At 52.6% G+C, this 11,310-nt stretch overlaps 1 protein-coding gene across 1 annotated transcript in view; it reads right to left on the bottom strand.

Annotated features, from left to right (window-relative positions):
* Positions 1–9,582, bottom strand: part of ANKDD1A (ankyrin repeat and death domain containing 1A) — a 44,988-nt gene extending 35,406 nt beyond the window's left edge. The window contains exons 1-5 of the mRNA XM_087856567.1: positions 9,576–9,582; positions 7,660–7,848; positions 7,317–7,466; positions 4,557–4,849; positions 2,386–2,484 (exon numbers count right to left, since the gene is read on the bottom strand). Coding sequence (XP_087712693.1) covers positions 2,386–2,484; positions 4,557–4,849; positions 7,317–7,466; positions 7,660–7,848; positions 9,576–9,582 — 738 coding nt within the window. The remainder of the gene's footprint in view (positions 1–2,385; positions 2,485–4,556; positions 4,850–7,316; positions 7,467–7,659; positions 7,849–9,575) is intronic.
* Positions 9,583–11,310: the final 1,728 nt, after the last annotated feature.

Here is an 11,310-nt window from a genome sequence, read left to right on the forward strand (position 1 = left end):
ATGGCATTTAAAAAAAATTTTATTTTTTTAATTTTTTTAAAAGATTTTATTTATTTATTTGAGAGAGAGGGGAAGCAGACTCCCGTCTGAGCAGGGAGCTGGACACAGGGCTTGATTCCAGGACCCTGAGTTCATGACCTAAGCCAAAGGCAGACACTTAACCGACTGAGTCACCCAAGTGCCCACCCCTCCATGGCATTTTTTAAAAATAGAGGCTGAGACACCATTGTAAACTTTTGTTTTTGCTAAATAAAATTTTAAAATAGGGGCACCTGGGTAACTCAGCCGGCTGAGTGTCCAAGTCTTGATTTCTGCTCAGGTCATGATCTCATGGGTCTTGAGATTGGCCCCACATCAGGCTCTGTGCTGGGCCTGGAGCCTGCTTGGGCTTCTCTTCTTCTCCTTCTGCCCCCCCCTACTTGTGCTGTCTTTAGGTAAATAAATAAATAAATAAATAAGTAAATAAATAACAGCTACGATCTATCCTCCCCATCATTTAATAAAGAAGGAATGTTTTAATACAAAAAACTGCAGAGAAACTATTCTCAGAGTATGCTCTTTCCAAATACAGCCTCATGAAAAACACACTACATTGTTCTTATTTTCTGATTTGCTATGGCTGGTGAAGACCTCACCCTGGACTGGTGTCTGGGAACCACCTGTTTGACTCTCCTACAGGACGGGCTCCAGGCAGATGGCGTACGCCTGCAGACACTTCACCCCTCACAAAACATGCGCTGCACTGACAACCACGGCTCACTGCTGGACAGTCCCTCCTTCCGCTGCACCGAGATCTGCATCCCTGCGCCTTCCACCCCACCAGCCCTTTGCAGCAACTGAGAATACATCTGGGCCCTTTTCTAGTGGTGGCCCGGCACCCGCTTGTAGGGTGCTCTTCCTCAACATCTGTGAAGTGCTCCAAGATCACAAGAGACTTCACTGACCTCTGCCCCCATGGGGTCCGGCACTGGGTAGAATCTCAATGACCATGGGCTGGCTGAGGGAGAGAAGGAATACACACAGGGCAGAGACCTTGGGGAGAAGCCCACAGGAGCCTGGGAATGAAAAAGGTCAAGGCTCAGGGCTGGGGGAAGAGAGTCATAGGAGCCAGAGCCTTATGCCAGTGGGAACCCCAGGGATATTTCTGCATCCTAGTACCAAAAACTGTCCGGCACAGAGCCCTATGGCATATCCTTCGAGACCTTCCCCCCAACAGCAGGATCCCCCTCTCTTGTTAACTAAAGTAGGCCTGCCCATCAGCTCTCTTATTTTTCAAAATATATTTATTACTATTTGCAAAGGAAAGAGAAGATTTATAAAAGCACTGTGTCTTACTATCCTCCCTCATATCTTCTTTTCTCACTGATTCCCTCAAGGAAGAAATAAAGCACGGTGGCGACAGTGGGGGGTCTTTGTGGCAAAGGCCCATTGTATGAGGTTCCGGTAGGAGGTTCCTGTATTTTATCGGGAAACTCAGGCTGAGGATCCCAGTCTCCTTCCAGAGTCGCCTCTAAATGAGGCCTAAGCAATTGCAGAGAGACGGAGAGGGAGTGGGGAAGTAGGTGTTGCTGCCCAACCCCCACCCCCAGCTTGTAGTCAAGCTCCCCCTCATGCTGGGGCCTGGGAGCAGAGAGAAGCCAGGGCAAAGACAGTATTTCCGTGAAAGGTATATCTCTGCAGCGAAGTTTGCAACTCCTTAAATTTTTTTAAATTTAGACTCTTAAATGTATCCCTGTCAAATGTCGTTGTCAGACCCAGTCCTTTCCCCAAACCTATAGAGATGATTTTGTAGACCCTGTTATTCTCCAGTGCTCTCTCTCTCAGCAATAGGTTGCCTGCCAATTGGTTAAGTAAGGCTGCTAGTATTTTTTTTTTAAGATTTATTTATTTATTTGAGAGAGAGAGCATGCAGATGGAAAGGGCAGAGGGAGAAAGAGGCTTAAGCAGACTCGGTGCTGAGCACAGCCCGCCACAGGGCCCGACTTGGGGCAATCTCACCACCCTGAGATCAGACGTGAGTGGAAACCAAGAGTTGGTTGCTTAACCTACTGTGTCACCCAGGAGCCCCAGACTGTTGGTCTTCATTCAGGTCTCTGGTTAAAGCCTTAGCCAGGGCAGAGGCTCGTGGCATATCATGAGAGACCTACCTCCTGATGATTTTATTAAGAAGTCCTTTAGCAATCCATCCAATTATCTGTTCTACAGCCCATATCTCTCCCTGTTCACATGGTATCACGAGGGACTGAAAAAGCTCTCTGAGAACTAACAAACTCTCGAAAATGGAGAGACCTTTATGGCTGTACAAGGGAGAACTGGGACAGGAAGACAGACAGACAGGCACACAGGCACAGAGGCACAGAGGCACCTGTATGAGGGGTCCCATACCGCATCCTCATCGTCCACAGCAACCTCGTGCTCCAGGAGCAGCCGCACAGCGGGCTCGTGCCCGGCGCCCACAGCCCAGTGCAGGGCCACCCTGCCCACCTGCTGGGAGGGAGAGAAGGGCTCGAGGCACCAGCTGCCTGCCTGGCCCGCTCCCTCACCCCCTCCCTGTCTCTCCAGCTGCAGGACAGCTGGTCTGCAGGGTAGAAGGGCCTTTGCTGGCTCTGGCGACAAGCAGGCGGGACTCCAGCCCCACTCAGGCCCCCTCCTCCTCCTCCACATGGCAGCAGCTGAAAGGAATGTAGTCAAACACCATGACTAGATCCCTCTGTCCCCCACCTACACCTTCAGAGCTTCCCACTGCTCTTGGGGCAAACTCCTAACCTTGGGCCCTGCCCACCGCGACTCCGAAATGCCAGACTACTCCCCCTCGCCCTGTCTTTGTTCCTGCTGGACAGCCACCTGGCAGGGGATTACTGTCCTAGTCCTTGAGGGCCCCTGACTGCCTGGGTTCTGTCCCCTCCTTCCTTCAGAATGGGCTGAAGGGGACCGATCCCCGACGCCATTGTCAGACCGCCCCGGAAGTCCACCACGGTCTTTGGCCTCAGCACGTCTGAGCAGGACTGGGGGAATCCTGCCTCCTCTGACCCACGAACTGTAGTTTTTAGCTTATGAGGGGACAACAGAAGCAAACACTAATTTTCTGTGTGGTCTTTCTTCCTCAGAGTTTCTGTCCCTATGTCCCCTCCTGCCTGTCTTTGCCTGGCAAAAATGCCACTTCCTCGAGAAGCCTTCCCTGACTGCTGCGGGGAGGGTGGGCCCCCTCCGACCGCCACATGCTCTCAGCTTATCACAGTGGGAATGAACTGTTTGTGAGACACTCTGCTTAATGTGTCTTCTCCCCAACCAGACTATCAGCTCCAACGGCACAGGGACCACATCTGCTATGGGCTCTGCTCTGTCCCCAGCACCTAGCACCGTGACTGCCGGCACAAAGTATTTCCCTTTAGAAATACCGACTGACTGACTGAATGAATAAATGACTGAATCTGGCATTAGTATCCTATCATCCTACAAGACCATGCTTCCTTGCAAGTGTTTGTCCAGTGGAGACGGATGTTCTGGTTATGAATAAAATGCTGTGTGACCTAACGTGACTTGCTATCCCCATCTGTGCCTGTCTTGATCCATAAATAGGAACGATACTTCCTGCCTCCTTTACCTCTCCAGGGGTGAGTGAGGACCACCAGGAAACAGGTGGCAGAGTGCTCTGAAAACCAAACTGCACCAGACACACCTGAGAATTCCTGTTACTATTACTGAGCCCCAGACAGGCTCAGAAGACCCAGGTCACACACCTGTCATGTCACCCCAGGCAGGGCAGCCTCTGCAACAGTCAGGAATCCTACACACAACCCTTTCAGCCTCCACTGACCTCCCATCCAGGCTGGCATCTCCTCTAAGACAAGCCTGGCAGCCAGAAGCCCCCAGGCAGAGAGAAGCTACACTGCTTGGCACCCAGGCCTATCACCAGTGTTCCCCCATCAGAAGGAATGGCTTTTCTCTCTGTCTCCTCCTCCAGCAGGGCTATGGGCCACGCCATCTGTGGCCTGCCCTGAGGCCTGATCCATTTACCAGGTCTGCCTCCCTGCCTGGTCTTTGAGCCCCCAGGGACCTGCCTAGGCCCACAGCAGTTTTACACACTCAGTGGGCACTCAGAAACCGGAACGAAATTGCTTCCTCATGCATGCTCAGCCTCTTTTGGTCTGGACTCTCATGGTCTCGAACCCCTGGACTTCTGAGCACAGGCACCATTCCGTCTTTGTCCCTCCAGGCTTCTGCCCCTCTCTGTCCGTCTGTCAGCCTCTGACTCCTGGCCTTCAACCCCCTGCCCTCCTGACTCTAACCTTTGCTCCTTGGGTGTGCCTTTCAGATGGGTGACAGGGATTAAGAGGATGAGCTCTCAAATTGCCCAAGCCTAGCTGGGAAGCCCAACCCTGACCTCGGACAAGGCCGCAGAGACCTTGAGACAATGTGGACAATCTGAGCCTCCCCCAGGTTCACATGCAAGTGCTCCTGCCTTGGGGTCCAGGAACTGTTCCACGTGGAGGTGACACCGTGGCAGGCACCATCCCTATCCAAGCCTCCCGATTTGGAAGAGCCCCTTTACGAACGTGGTTTCTGGCCCTGAGGTTGACTCTCCTCTCGATCAGTTCCTTCATCCTCCCGATGTTGTTCCGCCGGGCGGCCTCATGGAGCTGCCTCTCCAGAGGAAGCACTACGGGCAGAAAAGGGGATGTGGGATGAGGGGAAGGGCCCTCACACTGTATGAGGAGAGGCGAACAGCTCCTCCCTGCCCTGAATATTTCCCAGGCAAGGGCTCTTCCAGCTCCTACTGGGGGTGGGGATGCCTCTCCTCCCTTTGGATGTTGGGGACTTCCCCAGACAAGCTGCTTTTCTTCACTAACTCACCACAAGTCCACACGACCGGGACTTAGCAAAGCACTAAAGATGGGACAGCGTGGGCAAGACCGTCCACGGGAGCCAGGTGTGTGCCGTCACGGCCCTCAGAGGTCCCCCATCACCCAGTTGTCATGACCCCAAGAGCAGCTCGTGAGGAAGGGGTGGAACTCCTTCCTACTGGAGCTGTTAACTACCGTTTCCAGGGCTTTGCCCAGTGAGGAAGGCAGCCAGGGTTTACTGACCATCTACCTCATCAGGCTCGGGCAAGGCCAGAGGCACGTTCACCTAGCTTCTCCGTCCTTGTCCCTCCATCTCTTCTCCCTTCATCCCCAATCCTAACCAGCTGTCACCTCCCAGCTGTGAGGCCCACCCTGATTTGCCTTCTCTCAGGGCTCCTCGTGCCTCAACACTGCATCATTAACTCAGACTAGAGAAAGCTCTGAGGCCTGCCATGGGCAGCGGTGGGCTCAGAGGGTGGTGGCCAAGCCAGGAGAACCCAGTCCCGGTGATATGCTCCAGGGTTCACCTCACCAGACCCCCACGCTGCTGTCATCCTGACTGTTCTTGGCTTATGAGGCTGTCTGGTGTCCTTGGCTGAACCGCAAGCTCCTTGGGGGCCCTGGCCACATCTGACCTCACAGAAGGCCCAAAGCTGGACCTAGGGAGGGATCCATAAAACTCTGCTTCCATGAATGACACATAAATCCTCAGACTAATAGACACCTGTGCCTCCCCCAGAAAGGTCTGGACACACTAGCTCAAGCACAGATATTTGCTGGCCCTTTGCATGGTCATTACAGGGCAGATAATCTGTGGTCTGATTGTTGCCAAACCCATATCCTGCGTATCTGGTCCAACGTGAACGTCCAGATCCAGCCCCTTTGTAGAACAGGGATAGGTGGCCAGTGTTTGGGTGGGGAAGGCTAGGATGAGCTCAGGTGACAGACATGCCTGCCATCCGTTTGCTTTCCAGATATGGGAGAGGGTCTTGGGCCTTCCAGGGCCTTATAGATACAACCTAAGGACCTCAGAGCTGCTGCCCCAGGGCAATCACATGGCCCTAGGTTCAACTCTGGTGAGTTACTTCCAGGCCTCCGGGCCACGTGACTTAATTACCCTGTGCCTCAGTTCCCTCATCTGCAAAATGGGGAACATGAGCTGCCCTGTAGGGTTATAGTAATGATTAGACATAAGATATGAAAAGCCCCTAGCACGGTATCTAGCAAATAGTGCCAGCATCATCGTCACTATTATTCCTGTAAGGCAAAGGGTCAGAGAATAAATTCCGGCGCCCTTCCAGGTGGGTCCTCCTTCACTCGGGGCCCTCTAAGCCCATGAAATCCCAACCAAGGAAGGCACCCTCCCTATCCACCTCCCTGCATTGTTTTTCTCCATTGCACCCCTCACCACGGACATATGCTATACTCACATATTTATTAGATTCACTGTCTGCTTCCCCCATTAGAAGCCCATGACAGCAGAGATTTTTGTCTGATTTGTTAACTGCTGTATCCCCAAATTCAGGCCCTAGCACACATCTGTTGTGTGCCACACATCCTCTTTCGGGCCACATCAAATACACGCTGCACCCTGGCCTTGGAGACCTTCCCGTGCTGCCTCCTCTGCCCAGAATTCCCTCCACACACCCGTCAGTGCTCCACTGCGGCACATTCTTTCGGGGCCAGCTCAAATGATCCTCTGACCCAGGCAGAACCCTGCACCCTTTGAAACAGCACCTTGATGGAGCCCCTCACCGCCCCTGCCCCATCCCAGTGAGGACACTAGCACAATCCTTCTCTCCCCTCTCCCAGGGAGTGCAGCCAAAGCCTCTCAGGCCGGCTGATGCCCACACGGGTGCTGCTGCCCGGCCTAGAGGCCCGGGCACTGAGCACACTCGGTGAGGACTGCTCCGCCGCGCGCGCGTCCCACCTGCGGCACACCACAGCTCCTCTCCTCTGGGTTTCAGTTTCCCCGTCAGGTATAGCCTTCATTCCCCGCCCAACCCAACACTGTGGGGGAGTGGAGGCCTTCAGCATTTCTACCACTTAAACGCTGTGTGACCATGGGTAACTTATTTAACCATCCTGGGCCTCAGCTTTCTTCTGCAAAATTATAGATCTTACCCGCAGGGCGTCTGTGAAGATCAAATAACATTCCTGTCCTGGCTTGGCCTGGCACACAAATTAAGTACTCAATACAGGATCCCATAACCATCTTATTCGCATAAACATCTGGCTAATGTCTCCACGGCGGCAGCTCCCTGCTCCCCGGACCTGTGTTGCCGCGAGTCCCGGACGCTTTAATGTCCCCCCAGCCTGGTGCGCGTCCCTCTGGACGCCACAAAGAAGCCCACGACCGAGGTGGCCGCGCAGACAGCGCCAATCGCAGGCTTGGTCGCCCCCACGGCAGTGCGGGAATCCTCTGGTCTCTGCCCGCGCCCTTCCCCCAGCCCCGCGGCGCGGCCGACTCACGGCCGTCGGTCTCCCAGGCCCGGGACTCCTCCATGCCGCCGCTCCGCAGCCCGGGCGCGCGCTTCTGCCCCGCCGCCCGCCGCGCGTCCGCCTGGGCGCAGCGCCGCAAGCCGAGGGGAGGGGGCGCTGAGCTGGGGCCGGGCGCGGGGGCTACCGGGAGCGCCGGGGTGCGCGCCGCAGCCGCTGCTCCACACCACTCGGTCCCGCCTGGGCTCTTGAGCACGATGTGTGTGCAGCTGCTGCAGCCTCCCCTACCCCCCCCCCCGCCCCCGCAATTCCGGACCAGGCTGCACGTGCCTCCTCGGGCTTCCTCGACTTGCCCATGACTCCACGCCTTTCACACCTGAGTCCGGCGGGTAGGGTCGGGGCCACTCCGGGCTCTGCAGGTCCCCGTGGGCGTGTCTCCCCCAGGAGCTGTCCCAGCCTCCTCGGCCCAGAACATTCGGGTAAGGTCTCCTGCGGGCCCCACCCCCGGGACTCCGGAGGCTGCTCAGAGGGCTTGGAGTCAGACTCCAACGGCTTGGGCAGGCATCTAAGGAACAGACACCCCAGCGAGCCTGTAAGCATATGAAGAGATGGTCAGATTTATTTATGATCAGAAAAATACAAGTTAAAATGACAATGAGATATCACACCAATTAGACTGGCAAAATTAGAAAGCTAGATAATGCCAAATCTTGGCGGTGAATGAGATGTCACAGGCAGGTGGAGAGCTGGTGGGAGTAGCTTGGGGCAGCCATTCTGGAAAATCGTCTGGTAGTAAAGAGGGAAACTAAACACAGTGAACTTTGACCTAGAATGCAGCTCTTTCCCTTCCAGTCTCAGAAAAGGACGTGTAGGGGCGCCTGGGTGGCACAGCGGTTAAGCGTCTGCCTTCGGCTCAGGGCGTGATCCCGGTGTTATGGGATCGAGCCCCACGTCGGGCTCCTCTGCTATGAGCCTGCTTCTTCCTCTCCCACTCCCCCTGCTTGTGTTCCCTCTCTCGCTGGCTGTCTCTATCTCTGTCAAATAAAAAAAAAAAAAAAAGAAAAAAGAAAAGGACGTGTAAAGGATGTTCCTTGCTGCCCTGTTGTTTCGTGGTTGCTGGGAGTTGGAGGTGACTTTATCTGCACTGGGGGAGTGGATGGGTAAAATGTGGGACTATGTAACTAGAGAAGCAAGGAACCACGATGCGGCTTGGGGACTGGGCCAGAGGCCCTGAAAGAATTCAGGCAAGGCAGAACAAAAGAGAGAGAAGTTTATTGGATATACCGCAAGGACAACAAAGGGGAGACTGCCACAAGGTGGTGGCAAGGGGCGATAGTTAAAGGGCAGAGTCAGGGAGTATGGGGACAAATGGAATTTTCCCTTTTTTGGTAACTGTGCCTGATTGTATGTAGCTCATTGGTGCTGGGACTATTTGGAGGTGGGTCACTTAATGAGCCTGTTTGCATTCAGCTTTGTGGGCCCTTTTGCCTTGCTCAAGTTTCCATTGCACAAGACCGTTACCTAAAAGCTGCCTATACAACCAGGTGTATTCACAACAATAGGGATTCAAACACCCAGGGCTGAGCTGAAAAAGTAGATCAAGCCAGTGATACCTATAACACAATACCAACAAATGCATGCACACGAGACAACAGAGATTGCAAAGACACAAACAAAAAGATACACATTAAACATATCAGAATGGGTTACTCTTCAGACCCCTGGGGGCTGTCCGTGTCTTCTCTTCTTTGCCTTTTTGGCTCTAAGGCATTTACAGCCCCTTTAGATTGAGGGATAGTGGAGTCCCAGGCATCTCTACCCCAAGACAAGGAGCCATTACTAGTTCTCTGGGATCAGAGAAGGAAGAATATTTTTCAGTCATTAGTGTAGTTCAAGAAGGCTTCCTGGAGGAGGAAGTATTTGGGATGGCCTTTGAAAAATAACATAATGATAATAGCTAACACTTAATGAACCTCAAGCTAAGCATCTCGTGTGGATTATCTCATTTTGCCCCCCAAACCACCCTACATGAAATGGGCATGACCATTTTATGGAAGACGAACTGAAGCATGAAAGGGTAAATAACTCTCCCGACCTCACATGGGTAAGTGGTGGAGCCAGGGTTCTAACCCAGGTGGTCTGATTCAAGAGCCAGAGCATGAGCATCTGGCAGGTGGAGGGGACTCTGATGGAGTCAAAGCCACAGACAGCAGGCAGTGTCTCTCTCTAAGCCCTGGCCTCCCGGGTGGATGCAGAGATGCCAGGGAGCAGTTGGCTGGCATAACTGCCCACCTGCCATCTGCGATATCCATAGCCCTGGACCAGCAGAATGAAGTGGCTGCTTGCTGCTTTTTGCCTCTCAACTTGGGTGCTCGTACCTTGGGATACACAGTGGAGAATGAAGGCCTCGGGAAACCACAGTCAGGACTTCAATTTTACATGATGACTGGGAGGGGACAGAAAAGTTGCATTTTATTAAAACAACCATGGTTCAGTGAACAAGGGAGTAAGATGCAAAGTCCAGTGGGCAACTTTGGACAAGGCCCCAGAGCTTTGGGTGTTCACACTGCTCTCTCTTTGGATATATTTAGAGGGAGATATTTGGGAGAACCAAACCCTGGCTCTGCCTTTTTCCTGTCCCTGATGGTATGCAGAGCCCATTTTCACCCTGCTTCTCCAGCCCTCAGCCTCACCCCTCCCCACCCCCTTACTCACTCACTCACTCACTCTGATGATCCCCAGGTCATTCTCAAAGAAGACAGGACCCAGTTCCACGCACACATCCTGCTTCCATCCCTTTAGCATTAGGGACTATGGAGTCAGGGGACCGAAGAGGTAAGTCAGAGACCATCACAGTTGACAGGGATGGAGAGAGAGCTGGAGAGCACAGCGCTGGGGCTTGGGGTAGGGCATGTGGGGTGGCTCCAGGACTGTATGAGTGTATGTGACAGAAGGACGTGTTTGACCTCAACACCTACTAGAAACAGGAAATACCAAAGTGATGGAAACTTGGTTTGACTGTGGAAAAATTATGTCAATTATACTCATTTATGAGCTCTACATGTCATTTTAGCCTATTAATTTTGTAGCTTAGTAATGATGCACATCATTTCAAATGTCTTTTTTTTTTTTTTTTCCAATCTTCATGTAGCTGGAGCCCAAAGGCTCAAAAGCACCTGGCTCCAGGGGTCCCAAGCAGACGGGGCTAGGCCCCTGGCTGCTCACAAAATCCAGAGGCAGAGAAATGAGCAGTGGTGAAACCAGAAAGGAATTTATTTCAGTGAGGCCAACACCCAGAAGACCACAGACTAGCATCTCAAAGACCATCTCCAAAGTGCTGAGAATACTTGCAGGTTTATGTAAGTAAAATGTGGGGCAAAGTTTGGTGGGTACGTGCAGGTGGGCAGTAAAGGTCAGATCGATCATTGTCTTGGGGTCAGTCACTGAGGCTTGCAGGCATCAGGGCCGTCCTTATTGCATGTGGGGGTGGTAGTTCGGCTCCCATCGCAGGATGCTTTGCCCGCAGGGTCTTTTGCCTGCGTTAAGAGATAAGAAGAACCTAATCAACAAATCAATCAGTCAAGAACAGGTTGAGTCAAATCGAGGTAGCTGAAGCCCTCTTTCCCTAGGGGAGGAGAAAATAATAAAATTAAACTTGCTAAATTTCTTTTGAGTAGAATGGAACTTCCCCTGGCCTGCCTCAGGGCCTTTGCACTTGCCATTTCCTTTTCTACAATTAGCTCTTTGTCATTTTCTGCCTGGCTTTAGTGTCCATTTCCCAATGTTAGTTTTGCCATCCCTACCCTCACTGTCCCTCTCACAGCAGCCTTTGCCTCCAGAGCACAGTCACAGTCTGTAATTCTGGGACACACAAATAGCACTGGGCCTACCCATTCCTATTTGGAGCTCATTGCTCTGTCAATTCCTACTCAAACGGAACACTAGACTAGTATATTATATTATTCGCTCTACGATTATGTATATTTGAAATTTTCTATAGTAATTTTTTTTACAAAATTCCTATCTC

Source organism: Ursus americanus, chromosome 28 (assembly GCF_024610735.1).
Source record: "Ursus americanus isolate L20-20 chromosome 28, mUrsAme1.1.p, whole genome shotgun sequence".
In the NCBI taxonomy this organism is placed as follows: Eukaryota; Metazoa; Chordata; class Mammalia; order Carnivora; family Ursidae; genus Ursus; species Ursus americanus.